The sequence below is a fragment of the Vitis riparia genome, chromosome 4 (genome assembly GCF_004353265.1).
Source record: "Vitis riparia cultivar Riparia Gloire de Montpellier isolate 1030 chromosome 4, EGFV_Vit.rip_1.0, whole genome shotgun sequence".
In the NCBI taxonomy this organism is placed as follows: domain Eukaryota; kingdom Viridiplantae; phylum Streptophyta; class Magnoliopsida; order Vitales; family Vitaceae; genus Vitis; species Vitis riparia.
In genome coordinates, this window is record NC_048434.1 from 15,190,376 (window position 1) to 15,206,808 (window position 16,433).

The window sequence follows — 16,433 nt, forward strand, 5'->3', positions numbered from 1 at the left end:
TTTTGGAAAATAGGGAATTTTCTTAAACCTATTTTAATCATTTTTGGTTATTTTCACTTGTTTCCAAGAGTTGTTTAAAAAAAAATAACTATACAAATATAAAGAATGATTAAAATGCATTATAAATAAATAAAAAATACTTTTAAAAAGTATTTGAAAACATAGAAAATAGTTTCAAAATATTTCAAATTCCCAAACAAACTTTTATTCTAGAAAATATAAGAAAATTATTTTAAATACTATTCTCAAAAACTATTTTTTAAGAATTGATTTCAAAATTCTCAAACACACCCTTAATTCTTATTTGTTTTATATAGTTAATACTTAGAACTTTATTTACAAATATTCTAAAATTCCTATATAAAAAATGAATAAATCCTTTTAAAACTCTCTCTCTCTCTCTCTCTCTCTCTCTCTCTCTCTCTCTATATATATATATATATATATATATATATATATATATATTAGATCCAACTATATATAGAGGTGAACTTGAGTTACCAAAAGTAACAAATCAAGCCAAATAAATAATGGGTGGATGTCTTGAACCCAAGTAGTCAACTATGTAGAGTTATTAATTTTGTTAAAAGTTTAAACTATTATGATTTGTCACATTCTCTAACAAAATTAATGGATTAATCTATATAGATACGAGTGTAACAATGACAAATGGGAAAAGTGTGTTCCCATACACTAATATGAAAAAAAAAAAACCATAAAATATGAACTTAAGTTTATAAAATGCAAATTTCAAGTAGATATTTAAAAAAAAATTAGTATTTCATGTCATTTTTAGTCAAAGGTAATATTTTGATTATTCAAGTACCACATTTTAGTGATATAGGTACTACCTTTTACGGATGAGTACATGAAACTTGAATTATTTTTAGAAGGTTTCTATTTTGTGATTATTTTTATATGAGTGTGTGAAAAATCACTTTTTCCATGACAAATTCTTTGTAATTATTGTATGTGAAGATATAGAGCTTATTTTAACTTTAAGAACATATTTTTATTATCTGAACAAAAAATAAGAAAAAGAAAAAGAAAAACAAGAAATAGTTTATGGAGAAGAAAGAGATTATTTGCTCAAGTTTGTCTAGAGAACAAAGATGGTGGTCTATCATTCCATATTCTTTGAAAACAAACTTCAAATATGATATTTCTAGAATTGGCTTGTTCCCATCTTTGAATAGTTGCTATAGTTTTCTTGTTCATAATGATGAAAATTAAACATTTCCCAATTTTTATATATAAGCACTTTCTTTAATAACAACTTACTCAAATCCACCACCAGATATGCATAGAGGTGGAGTTCATTACAGACTTGGTGCCCGTAATATCCCTCTTATCTTGACGTCCCTTACCATGGAGCTTAAGGCTATTCCTCCACTTTTAATGCAAAAATCAAGCCCACAAAATGAAAAATTTAGTAGTGTTTTTTTTTTAGGGATCAAGCCTTCATCAATTCTTGATTACACCCTAATTAATCATTCTGCATGCATTGATGATAAAAGATAATATTTGGAAGAGTTATTCCTTTTATACAATAATACATACAAAAGGATTGTACCCTTTAAGAGTCTATTTGACAATGATTCTAAAATGCACATTTAGCCTAAAAAATGTCTTCAAAAAAATATCAAGTGTTTGAAAAATTTTAGGAAACGTTTTTAAAAATATGAAAAATCACTTAAGCTATTTTTGGTTCCTAGAAAATACTAAGAAAAGAAAAAAAATGCTAAAGAAAATTATTTTCTCGTGTTTGGTTTCAACATGGAAAATAGGAAAGAAAATAAAATATAATTAAAATTAGATAGAAATGTATACATTTTTAAATTATTTAATCTTTACATATAAGAGGAAAAATAAGTGAAATGAATATGAAATAGGATATAAAATAATTTATTGATTTTAAATCTTTTTTTTTTTCCTTCACCTTTTCTTTTCTACTACTTTTCCTCTCTATTTTTTTTCCTTCGCATTTTCCCTCATATTTTCCAGGAACCAAACATAGCCTTATCATGTTTTCTAGATAAATACTTGATAGGTAATTCTCCTAAAAACACTTTCAAATAAAACATTTTCACTAAAAAATACTTTTCAAATAGAAATACTACGCACTCTAAATATAAAAAGTTATGATAAACGTATTAATTCATAGCTCATTTTGAACAACTAGAAAATCTTTTCCCACTTATGTAATGGGACATTAAGATCTTGTCTTTGAACATGCATTTAATAGTATATATAATTATATAAAATGATCAATATTTTAGAAGTTATATCTTGTCTCTTTGATCTAGGAATTGATATTAGTGTATGCATATGAGTTTCATCTTGAACATTCAATTGTCTTTATTGAGCTTTTCCACAAGAGCGGTAACCGTATCTGTTGTCAATGGCTTCACATAGCAATCATCAAGGCCTGATGCCATGAACATCTGCTTCTCTACCTCAAGATCTCGCGCTGTAACTCCTACGATCATGCTTTGGACTCCCATAGCTCGTAGCTCTTTTGTTGCCTATCACAATGTAGTAATTCAAGAACCATTAAGGATTTGAAATGGAATGATGCAAGTAATAAAACTAGTCTGTCTTTTTGGTAAAAATGCAAAATTGGATTTACCTTTTAAATATATCACATATTTTTATGAAATAAACCTCTTAAATTTATAAAAATGCATAAAATTTTTCAAGCTATATACTTCAAATCCAAACTAAGGACCAAATATGAAACCATTAATGGGCAATTACAACAATAGAAAATTCTTTTGAAGTATTATTTTGTAGAGACGTGGAGTTTGTTTTGTTCCATTATTTGAGAATGTTTTCTATTTTTAGAGGAAAGGAAAAAAAAATTGTTTGCTGGATGGTTCTAGGAGAATAACTTACAAACAAGCATATTAAAGAAAAAGCAAAAAAGAAACAAAAACAATTCCATGAAAACATGGTTTAAAAAATAGTTATGTTTCGTTCCCATAAAGTTTGAAGGAAAATGCAAGGGAAAGAAAATAGAGAGAAAAAATAGAAAGAAAAAAAATATATTTAAATTCAATAAGTTATTTTTATACTATTTCAAACTTTTTTTCACTTATTTAATTCGCCTATATAAAAATTAAATAATTTAAAAATGTACAAGTTTCTTAATAATTTTAATTATATTTAACTTTTTTGCATTTTTCATAGTAAACCTAAATATGAGAAAATCATTTTCTTTAATATGTTTTTTCTTTCCCTAATACTCTCTGGAAGCCAAACAATGCCTAACTTATCTTAACAAGAAAGTTGAAGTGTATTGAAGGAGGTACCTTAGGTCCATCCATGATTGGCATTTCTAAATCCATGAGAATAAGATCAAAAGACGCCCCTGAGCGGTAAAGATCAACAGCCTCTTTACCATTTTCGACAGCCTGAGTTTCTAGTCCAACTTTAGTTAGAAGCACTTTGTGGATTCTCCGAGTTAGAGGGTCATCATCAACAATGAGAGTAGAAATTTTCGAGCTAGAGGAACCTTTTCCTCTCATTTTCTTTCCTAGTATTTCTTTCCTGCATGGACATAGAAAATCTCATTTTAGCTAATTAGTTCTAATAAAACTCATAATATGTTTTGAAAAAGATGAGAGAAATGTTAGCTCCAAAACATATGGATTAAGGTTGTATTAAGCCTTTCTTTCTCAATGATTAGAGGTTGGATTTCAGGTACACATTATTTAATGCTTCATTTTAAGCTATGGTTTGGACAATGTAACTCCATGGATAAACAAACAAAAAATGACTTTGTTTTAGAAATCATGAATATGTTCCGAACTTGTTTTGTACAAAATATGGAAACAACCTAGGTGATAATATGTCCACTAATATATTTGTATTGAATCCTTTAATAATGTTTAAATAATAATAATAATAATAATAATAATAATGATATTAAATTAATCAATAACAGCCTCACAATTCATCTATTATGAAATAAAGAAATAAAATTTGAATTGGAGGGAGGGGTGGGGCGGGGGCATGTGCCCCTCCTGGACCTTATCTCGCTCCACCAATGGTATAACAAAAAGTAAAAACACTAATAGTTACCTTGAAGTTATTAACTAAGGTAATACTAACAATCTTAAATAAATTACCCAATCTTAAATAAAGAGTTTGGATGGAAAGTGCTCCTTGACATGCAATCAAGAAAGCACCTCAATCATAAGAGGCATGGTTTCCTACCTAGTCTTGAGATCGTGCACTTATAAGACAATGACAAGGAAAAGTAACAAAGGCCTATGAAATAAAATCCAATGATAGATGTTTTTCTCTTTTTAGTAAATACACTTAGATGTGAGGAAATCCCTAATATCTTGCTTTTGCAAAGATCTATAATGATATTATCTCAAGATTTGGATATGAGATTACGATCTCAAGATATATATAATCCAATTATGTGGATTCAATAATATATCTTTAGAAAGATCTTACCATTTACCCATACAAAGAGTGAAAACCAAGTGAAACTCAAGGTTTAATGTGGCTTAAGCAAGCTAGGTTCAAGTCAGGAAGGTGTATCCTTTTCAATCATTTTAGGCTAAACTTAAGCTAACCTTGTTAGCCTAGCTTGATTTTAGACCATTAATAGCCATTTTTTCAACTATGTGCTTTGGTTAGGATATTATAAATAAATAAATAAATATAAATATAAATAAATGAATAAATAATAAAAATAAAATAAAAATAAAAAAGAGAAAATAGTGAAGATAGAATGAATGCATGTACTAAAAGAGATATAAAAGAGATGGAAACCAAGTAAAGCCCAAGCCTAAGTGACTTAGGTAGGGTTGGCCACATCCTTAAAAGGGGTATACTCACTAAGGCTTTAAATCTAGTTTGGTTAGCTAGGTATGTAAACAACCTAGGTTGGTTGAGCCAACCTAGGAGACATGAGCTATTTTATCTTGGGTTTAGGCTAGGCCCAGCCCAACTCATCCCCAAATTCGAGCCTTGAAAGATAGCACATGTTTGTTACTTCACCAAGTGTTTAATCTCTTCTTCAGATAAATACTTACCTCATATAGTCTCTATCTCATCTCTATCTTATAGAATTCTCTTCTAAAAGCTTTCCTAAAATATTTCCTTAGTAAGGAAACCTATTTTTACAAAGAAATATTAATATGCAAATGCCACCATATTATTCTTTCATTTCTCTATGATAATTGCTCTTACCATACTTATGTCTATTTTACATACGTCTCCACCGCTTAACACAACTTCTTTAATATGTCATTATTAAGTTAATCAATCGATAAACTCCACCTAAACACTTTTCTAAACTACATCAAACTTTAAGTCTTAATAAAGGAAATATAAAGTTCACCAAATGTTTCCAATCATAAATTTGTGGTACTCAACTATCCTAAGCTTTCACAGTTAATTTTACCTTTTAAGCTCTAGTAAATTTGATTTGCAATTAATTATGAACTCATCAAGTACATGCTCTATATATTACATGTTGAGTAGAGAACAACTAACTCCACTTTTATTTTGACATTCCTTTCACAATCCTCTTATATATTATCTTTTGTACAATCTTTAAGTTCTAGTTACATAATCCAAATCTCATTATGGCTTTAGGATTGGATAAATTGATTAATCTCCCTCTATGTGAATAGGTTCATGGGTTCATTTTATAATTGGAACTATGTTTTTATTTATTTTTATTTCAAATTGGTCAAGGGCATATACAATAGTACTTGAATTCTCTATGTAGATGCCACATGGTTCTCATTCATCAACTTTCCGAAAAAGTCCTTTGTGTGCACCTTCCTTCAGGTTTGGTTCTCTCTCTCTCTCTCTTTCTCAAGAGATGTGTATGTGTATGTGTGTACCAAAATTGGCTTGTGTGCACCTTCCCCCTCTCTTTCTCTCTAAAGAGATGTGTATGTATATACCAAAATTGGCCTTGCATTCATACTATGTCAACAAATTCTAGAGTATTTCAATGTGATTACCACCCATAATCAACATGTTAGAGCTAACCCAGTACAACCAATCTTTTTAAAATTTTCTCAAATTTTTCATTTTATTTGACAAGGCTTTCTCTCATTCGTAGATCCATCCCCTCCTCCCCCGACCCACCCACACACACACACACACTTGCACACTTTAAAGGTGTGCGCAAATGTCCAACTCCATTTGATCAATTCCAGGTTTGAGTCCTGTTAGGAGGATAGGGATATCATTTGTCCCAAATAAATTTCTTTAAATTTCATATTTATTAAGAAGCAATCCTACCAATTTTCAAGATATATAGATGTCATTTTCTTAGTACAAAAAAAAAAGGTCGAAGAAGATTCACAAAAAATGGGAAAATTGCTATAAGAGGTATTTAATACAAATCAACCGAGAATTTCCACCCACCTCCTAAGTAGATTTCCAACTACACCCTGAGAAGATTTGATGAGAGGATTTTTCTAAAGAAAAGAAGCTTCTCAATGCTACTCTACCCAATTCTATTCACTTAACTCCTAAGCAGATTTTTCTGAGGGCAACTTCACTCACCTAACCACCTTGGGCAGATTTCACCTTCTATTGAAACAAAAAATAAGTTAGAACAATCTTTCTCGATCAAATTGAAATCAGTGTCCAACAACATGATTCCAGATTTCTCCAAAGAGGTTATCATCCCAATATTGTCATGTTTAACTAACAAAGTTAGGGCAATATTTAGAGGGTGTAATGCCTCATTTTACAGCTAATTATGGGGCTTCTCTTGCCCTTTTAGAAGCTCTTTGTTCATTTCTTTTCTAGGGTTTAGATTATTTCATCTTTTCTCATATTTTAGTTTGGATAAGTGTAGATCTACATTTTCTTTTGATATAATTTTGTTTTGGATGTTTTTCCTTACCTTTGCTCTCCATTTGTCAGTATTCTTTTCTACATCTACCTTACATATTTTGATTGTTGACCTCCATTTATGAAGGCATTTATATGTTCAACGGAGTGAACTCTTTAAAAGGGTAAACTTCCATGGTAGCTTTGTACCAAAATCTTTAGGTTTAATGTATGAAAATTACGCTTTGGGTTTGCATATTTGTGGTTGTATCTTCTTAGATATAAAATGCTTGTGAAACACTTCTAGTTCTTAGATTTTTTATGTTCTCACTTGTATTTGCCTCCAATTGATTCTTTTTAATCTAGGATTTAATATGGTATTTTATCTTCCTTATTGCCTAATTTTAGATTATGAAATGCTTGTAGACATTTAATGTCATGACTTGATTTCATATATTTAGAATTTGAGTTGGAGATTTAAAGTTTGTATATCCATTTGTTATAAAAAACAAGACATTATGTGTGTGTATGTGTGTGTCTATATATATATATATCATGTTTGTGAAAATGACTAATTAGTTTTAAATCTATATCTTGAACCCTTACTCTTACTATAGTGTTTGGGTTATGTAAATTATTAAGCATGAAAGATTATGGGATAAAATTTAAAGAAGATGCCTACTCCCTAGCATATTTTACATTGTTCTTATATATAAAAATTTTCAATCATCTCACTTTTCCCTTATTTTTAGCAAATCTTTCATACCTTCTACCTCACAAAAACCCACTTTGCCCCTTAATTCATCTCTTAATTAATGCTCTACATCCATCTTCACATTTTTCCATATCACCTCTCAACTAGCCCTAAGCTCCTTCATTTCTCTTTGGTATTCAATACTTGATACTTATTGGGATACTACAAATTTAAATTCTTTGCATTTGGTGCTCAACAAAGCACTATCAATAGAAAAAATGCAAGCATTGTGTTTGCCCCTTGCATTGAATTTGCTTCCTTGGTTCTTCGAGAATCTTGGTCATGACTTTAAATGCATTTCATAGTTTCTCAAAATTCTCTATCTTAGCTTTTGATACCAATTTCTTGAGGTAGCAAAAGCTTGGACATCAATTTGTTGTGCCATTAAAAAGTCTAAACCCATATGTTGTGCAAAATAATATGTAGTTCAAGATTAAAACAATCCATACGCCTAAAGATACATAAGTTTGTGTTATTTGGAAGTCATGCCTAAACCCATAAATAAAAAAGAACCAATCCACAATTTTAGATGATTAATAATATAGATACAAGACCTAAGTCCTAAAATATTTTCAAGTCTCCTATGCTCCTAGTATCCTTCACCTTAAACCTAAGCCTTAAAGCATTTTATGTTTCCTTACTCTTAGTATCTATATCTTTAACCTAAGTTTCCAAATAGCTCATGCTTCCCTTTCCGTTGGGGTCTCCTATCTCTTCCTTTTATCTTTAAGTATCTAATCAAACTTATCTCCATCTCATAAAACCTCCCTTTCAAAAACTAGCTATAATATTTATAATATATTTATAAAAAAAAAATTCATATTCAATAACTTTATTTCCACAAAGAAATTCACATAAAATTTGTAGTCAAAATAAATTAGGAATTTGAGGTGCTTTCTCATTCTCTACAAGCTCATATTCATTTCATAAAGTTATCTCTCTCATAACCTAAAATATTTATAAGATATTCCTAAAAATTTTCCTATTCAATAGATAAACTTTATTTCCATAAAGAAATATCAATCAATAAAATATTTCATATGTTATCCTCTATAAAAGTTCTCATGAAATTTGCAATCAAACCTAATTAGGAATTTAAGTCATTTCCAAATGAAGAATTAATTTGTCTTTAATTCTACCTTCTAGACACTTCATTTCTTGTTTAGGTAAATTTCACTCACCTCGTCTAAGGTTTGGGCTAAACACAATTAATCACCACGAATTTGAAATTTCGATGAGATACTTGACAAATTTTCAAATTAATGGTGGCCAAGCTAAACCTTAAAGGAGATGAATGAAATTAACCCTTTTTTATTGTCTAATATTAAGTTATAAGCATCCTTCCTTTCTATGGGTTTACGTGTGTTTTTTTTTTTTTAAAAAAAAAGGTAATATAAAGTATTGTGAATACATTTACAAATATTTTAGGACATGATGGGGAAAAAGTTATGGTCGGGATGGAGATGAAATTGCGATGCCTATACCTAGCAGGTAGAGATGTGAAGGAAAAAATGGAAACACCTAAAATAATGAGGACTCATTGTTCATGGTGTATATGCTAAGAGTAGGAAAACAAATGATTGTTTTAGGGCTTGAAATTGCCTCTATTTTATCATTCCTCTATTTATGTGTAGTGAATTAATTATTTCTTATATGGGAATGTAGCCATAGTTGGTTACACCATGCTAAAAACTCATGTACCTTTAAGTGTGTATTTATTTTGACTTGTTATTGCATTAATATGTAGATTGAAGCTTCCATTAGCACAAAAAAATAGTCTTAGAATTGTCACTTGCACAACAAAAGATATTAGAGAGACAATGAAAAAATCTTAAGAATCAAGGTGAAGATACTTTAGAGAAGTAAGGAAAATATTCAAGGTTGATTGAACATAAAAATGATATAGAATATTTGGATTACACAAGTGGATTACAAAAGGAATTTTGGTTAAAAGTAGAGCCAATTGTCCTCTCATTGGAATGTGATACATAGAGCATGCATATATATATATATTGTTTTATCCAAGCTAAGTATAGTCTCTCCTTGACACTCATGAGATCTTGAAAGGTGGAAACAATGAAGTGGCTTAACAAATTTGAATCTATGGAGATATACTAGAAGGAAAATATGGAGGAACCAAGGTGCATGAGAAACCTAGGCGCATGAGTGGATGGAAATATATTAGGAAAAACCACAGTGCACAAGGGACCTATGATATGGAGTAAGTATTCAAAAGATCGAGTATTTTGAAACTAGGATTGGAAATCGTGTGACTTATTTGGTATTTCTTTTCTTTCAATTTAAATTTCTAAAGAATATGGTTCATACAAGTTTCCAGGTGGAGTACATTAGGTAATTGCTTTGATAATAATATATTAGAGCTTTTTATGAAATTTAAGCTAGAAAATTATTAGAAAGTGTACCAATTTCCCTTTGGTATATACTTCTTTTGAAAAGCAACATTGTATAAAGGATTTTATACATTGCTGCGCAAAGAGATTTGGATATGATGGGGAATAAGTTATAAGATGGAAATAGGAATGTAAAGTGAATACTAAGTAGATAGAGATGTAAGAAGGGTATAAGCACCTGGTGGTGTGACTAATCATGGTCTAAGGTGTAGACACTAAAAGCGAGGAAATATAATATTGTTTCAAAGCTTGAGAATTGTATCTATTTTATCATTCCTTTGTAATTTCTCTGTGATATAATGGATTGATTATATCTCATCCATGGATATAAGTATGATTAGTTAGTCTACATTAGAACCTCATGTATGTAGATAATTTTTTATTTCATATTATTATACCAATATGTGACATTTAAGCTACCACCAGCATTATAAGTGCTATTAGAGCTTCTACTTGTACAACACAAAGCTATAGATCTATCAAGTAACAAGTTTTCCAAACCCTATTAAGGTGGTTCCTTTATTATATCAAAGTTATCACTCATCTAAAACAATAGAATTGCTTCACAAAGGCTAAAACATTGTTAATTATAGATGTTAAATTATATAGGAGATACAATTTTTTTGCCCATTTATTGCAATTATTTCTTTAGAAAATGGTGATTCCTTCAAATCAACCTAAGTGGCTTTTAAAGCAATGAAGTCAGCAATGTGACTTTAAATGCCTTCAATTATGGCAATGACCAGCCTTATTTTGTGGTGTACTACAACTTCAACATCATCTCTAGAAATGTTGTTCAATTGACATGTCCACATATCTTTGGAAATAAGAAATGGGATCATTTTGCAAAAATAATAGCTCAATTCATATGCATTAATACTTGATTTATTAATGCAACAAAGTAATAATAGACCAAACATCTTTGATTCTTAAATAGATACCACCTTCTAAATTCTTGACTTTCCTCTTATGCAATCTCTAAAGTTGAAGAGCTTTGTTCAAATTAATGATATTCAATTTTATTATAACGTGAATAAAATTCCAATTTGATTTACTTAAGTTGGCTGTTCTGATTTGTTCTAGGACTCAAAATATATGCTAGAAATATTTGGAGTTACTACTTACATTCTTTAGACTCTAAGATGATTGTTAATCTTCTTCAATCTTTCTCAATTCTATAACATTATTTACGAAGAGAACAAGAAGGCAATTTTTCATATGTGATTGTTCTATAAAGATGCATTTGTTAGTAATGGTTTGAGAAAGAAAACAACTTTTTATATGTGATTGTTATGTAAAGATGCATTTGTTAGTAATAGTTGAGTTCTCATGTGAGAGTGACATAGAGCAACATAATTCTCTAGCTAGAAAAGATTCTTATTTCTCTCTATCCTAGCATGTCCATTTGCATTAAAATTTTATTGTCTTTTTAATGGGAATGGTAGTTTTTTTTTTTTTTTTTTCTTGTTTTAAACTACTATGAATGTCAAAGCGAATGCATACTTCTACATATAGTTTTAACCAACTTTGCTTATTATCATATCTAAATGACAATAGGAGTTAATCATGCAAGAAATAGGGTTTAAGAAATCATGAAACTTCACTAAAAAAAAAAAGACAAATCAAGTATCAATCATGTTCTAAATGAAAAAATTAGGGGTAATCAATGTTTAATAAAATTGATAAAACAATCATCACTATATATCATGATATTTCCCAGATGTAACCTCGATCTATAGTAAATAATCAATAATAAATCACCAATAATTTGGTGATTCTTTCCCAATTTTTGAAATTATTGGCAAGCTTCCTCTATTGCAAATTCTACCTCCATATTCCAACATTTTTTATCCAACTATTTTTAAACCTCAATGAATCCAATAGGTGGAACTAAGTCACAATGCATGGCAAATTGCCTCCAATGGCTATTGTCAAAAAAAAAATTATGTAATTTTGTAAGTATCAATTAGAAATTATGTAATTTAGTTTGTGAAAAAATGATATATTTATGCTATATAATGTGTTAACTTATATTTATTCTATATTAATGTAAAGTTAAAAACTTGTGAAATTTTTATCTCATAACGTGTTTTAACTTATATTTATGTTATATGTAATTTAGAAAATGGCTAATAGAAGTCGAAGTCCTTTTACATAATCCGATATGGAAGTATTATTATCTACTTATAAAGGAAAACAAGGAAAAAGTGAGTTTCCACACACTCATATAAAAAATATTTATAAAATAGGAATACTCTAAAAAAAATTCAAGTTTCATGCACTTACCAATCAAATATAGTACCTAGAATCTTCAAAGATAATACCTATGATCGTCAAAGGTAATACATATATCATTAAAAAAAGTAGTACATGAATGATTAAAGGTAGTACATTTGACTAAAAAATACATAAAATACTAATTATTGTCATATAAGTGTTTAAAATTTGTATTTTATAAACTTGAGTTCCTATTTTATGATTATTTTCATGTGAGTGTACGTATGGAAACAAACTTTTCCCAAACAACAATAGTGCACAATGTTTTTCTATAACTAATCTATCTAAAGTGGGGACATTACATGATTCAAGTATCATATTTTTCATAACAATCCACACATGAATACAAAAAAAAATGTTCAAATGTCTCTTTGAGGCCAAGGAAGAGAAACAAGGTTTAATTTTCTTCAAAAGAAAAAGACCAAGTAGAAAAAAAAAAAAAGAAAAAAAAAAGTTGCTAAGATGGAGAATATTACAGCTAAATTGTGAGGCAATTTGAAGGAAATCAAAGAAGTCCAATCTTGTAGAAATTGTTCACAAGTTATTAATGGCCTTTTTTGAGTCATCTAAAAAAAGGAAAAGAAAAAATAAGTGGAACATGCAAATCTTAACAACTAATTCTAAGACTAGGTGCCTCATATTGTAGCTAGTTATGAGCCACTCCACTCAATACTTCAAATTGTAGATATAGTTGTTCAAATAATTAAATCTAAGATAATACCAAACATTTTTCATTTCTCTTAATTCAACACTTAAAATTTAACACCAAGGTTTTTAGTACTTAATTTTCAATTTTATTAAACATCATCCTATTCTTTTTATTAAATTTTAATGTCATATCCTACTACTTAAATCCAAGATATCAATTAAAAGAGGGAATTGGTAACAATCCAAATCTAGTTCAAGTTATACATTATATCTTTTCAAAGTTGAACCATTACCTGAAAGAATAGGTTTATTTGACAATGAAGTAAATATTTTAATGGAATTTTAATTCACTACTATCAGTTATTAGTTCCTTGCAAATTTGCTAAATCTTTTTTAATATGTATTTAGTTCACTTCTTTAAGAATGAAAGGAAAGAATTTAGTGACCAAGCTACAATTTCAACTAGAATGGAAATGGTTTCAGGTAAGCTACTATTTATTAAAAATATAAAAATTATGAACATGGGAATTTCGATCCATAAATAGTTTGCACATACTCATGACTTTAGAATTAATGTTGAGGAAATGATGTCTAAAGAAGTTCGACTAGTGGCAATAAAAGTAGAGATGATTCACTTGAGGAAGCAAGGTGATCACCATTAACACAATCTATTCATGTTAGTTTTGACTCCATAAGTATTAAATAAACTAGGAGTACTAGTTATGATTCTTTTAAAGAGAGATGAAGAAGATGGTGATAAAGGTAATGGTAGGGGATGGAAAGGACATTGGATGGTATGGATGAAGTCAATAATTATTTAGGCCATTTACTTGCAAAGCTAACTTCATCCAATATTGCATACAAGACGGAAACTATACATGGTTCTAAAGGTGCAAGTCTATGGTAGGAGTTATTGGGAAGCCTAATACAAGCAGAAATGACAAGACCTAACAAAGGATACTAATGTTTGACAAGAGTCATTTTTTACAAATTTTGAATTCATGAGCATAGGGACTCAACATGGTGATTCATCTAATAAGATGAATGTTTTTGCTTCTTTTTTAAGTATGGTTATAGATAAGGTCCATAATTTCATATTGAATTAACTTATGATGATTAAGAGACATTTAACTATCCTTCTCCACAAATGCCACACAGAGTTTTAAATCAAGTATATTAGAAAATTTAAACAAACACTTAGGTGAACTTCAAGTTTCCTATCTATAGAAAAGTTGTGTGGGGAGGAATCAAGATAACCATTTCTAGCATGTTTGCATCCATTATCAATAATATGCAAAATCTATGTTATGGTACTAATGTTGTTTAAATCAAAATGGTATAAATGTAACATGCATACAAGTACAAAATTCAATGAAAATAATATTTTAATTTCAATATTAGTAATCAATATTCACTTTCAAAGATGTATTTATTATTAGATAATATTACATTATTAACAAATATCACTAAATTTATCATAGATACATTATTTTCTTTAAAAAATTAATTGAACATGTGTATCATTTGTTATTTCATCATTTCTCTAAGTTTTATACAAAATTTTCATGTTTTTGGTCAATTTCTATTATTTTTCCAATTTTATAGAATTTCTACTAATATCTAAATTTCCACTAATATTGCTATAAAATTATATCCCCCAAATCCATCAATATTGATATTTTCTACATTGATGGAATGAGATTAATATATATAATGAAGAAAGTACCTAGCAAAGCTAACTAGAGACATATGGCACATCCAAACAAGAGATAGTCAATTGAACTTTTTTTGCTAAACAATGCCAACTTGGAAAAAAGTTAAGTGATCAACTTGCAAAGCTGATTTAAGGATTAGACAAGTAGGGAACGTTAGGGTGAACCATAAAAGTTTGGGTAGAGCTAGAACAAAATGATAGATTCGCTTCAAGAAACCAAGGTCTTTTTGTCTATCTACGCAATTACGTGCCCCTACTTTGGGATATTATCTTAATAGGAGATGTTATTAGCAGTGATGCCTTGCAGTGTGAAATATTTTTTCCTCTTCCTCTGGGTCTGAACAGGAGGAACTAGGTTGCAAAGCTTAATGGTATGATTTAAGACTACGCTTGGGGTGCATCCAACTTGAGCTTAACTCCATCTTCATCCACGACGAGGACTTCACCCATATTTGCATGAGATTTTCTCTCCTTGAAAGTGAGTTGTCGTATATGGTAGAGTTCTTACACTTCAATCAATCAAAAACAAAAAGAACACCTAGCTCGGCCCAATTTTCATTGAGCACAGTCCATGGTGGAACCATAGATTCCATTCAAAAGAGGCAAACTTTAATGTTAATCATAGAATTAAATAAAACTGGTAAAATAAAAGTAAACACAAAATTTAACAATTTTTCTTATTGTCCTACCCATAATTTTATTTACTAATCCATAAATTGAACATATTTAGGCATGCATGAATAGATATTGAATAAAATTAGTAACTTGATTAAAAAATCTAAATCATCAAAATTATGCTTATTATTATGTAGAAATTCTAACAGTCAAAATATATAAAAATAAATAAATAAATCTTAAATATTATAAAAAAAATTAAATAAGAAAAATAAGCTTATTGATTTTAATAATTCTAAAAAACCAATACAGGAATTTTCAAAATGACTCACTAATAATTTTTATTAAAAAAAAGAAATTGATAATCTTAATAACTTTGTACCAAAAGATGTTAAAAGAATTCTAATAAATAATTAAATAATTCCTTCCTAAATTTAAATAATTAAATTTTTTTTTTTATTATTCTTTTTACTTATAGTTTTTTCATTTGTGAGGTTCATCTTTTTCATTTTAGGGGACAACTGTCTCTCTAACCCTATCCTGAGCATAATTAAATAAATAAATAAATTGCAGAATTTAGAATTTGGTATTTACCTTAAATTAAATGGCTTACCAGTATGTAATAATAGCTTTCTCCAAAAGCAAAAATGTGAAAAATGGGACTAAGAGAAAAAGTATGGGAACAGGGCTTATATGCTTATAAATCATGATATAACCATGATTTATATGTCATCATGCAATATCAACCCACCTCATCCCAAATAAATATTTTCATTAATTTTAGTAAATTTGTGTATAAATTTGCTATGACAAACAATTATTTATATATCATCATGCAATATCAACCCACCTCACCTAAATAAAAACTTTAATTAATTTTAGTGAATTTGTATGTAAATTTCTATGATGAATAAGATTAACGATGATTTATATACCATCAAGCAATATCAACGCACTTCGCCAAAATAAATATTTTAATTTTTTTTTAGTAAATTTTTACGTAAATTTGTTATGACAAACAAGAATTAAGACAAGGTAAATTAAAATAATTTAGACGATGAGTCTGATTAGAATGAGTATAGATTAATAATTATTTATAGTTAAATGTCTAATATTTAATCAATAACTAATTTAAAAAAGAAGGTACAAGAGAGTAAAAAAAAAACATTATGAATATTTAGGATATATTTGGCAATTA

General features: G+C 28.7%; 1 protein-coding gene across 1 annotated transcript; it reads right to left on the reverse strand.

The window, feature by feature from the left end:
* Nucleotides 1-2,348: 2,348 nt before the first annotated feature.
* LOC117913263 (two-component response regulator 24-like) lies at nucleotides 2,349-3,527 on the reverse strand. Its single transcript, XM_034828218.1, has 2 exons — nucleotides 3,312-3,527; nucleotides 2,349-2,525 (listed from the first exon to the last, which is right to left on the reverse strand). Exons 1-2 carry the CDS (start codon nucleotides 3,525-3,527, stop codon nucleotides 2,349-2,351), a joined length of 393 nt encoding a protein of 130 aa, XP_034684109.1.
* Nucleotides 3,528-16,433: the final 12,906 nt, after the last annotated feature.

Bases quoted from the DNA above. Each gene is read 5' to 3' on its own strand.
- LOC117913263 (XM_034828218.1), bottom strand. From the start codon at position 3,527: ATGAGAGGAAAAGGTTCCTCTAGCTCGAAAATTTCTACTCTCATTGTT. The intron at 2,526-3,311 runs GTACCTCCTTCA...ACATTGTGATAG, and splicing joins CAATCATGGATGGACCTAAG to GCAACAAAAGAGCTACGAGC.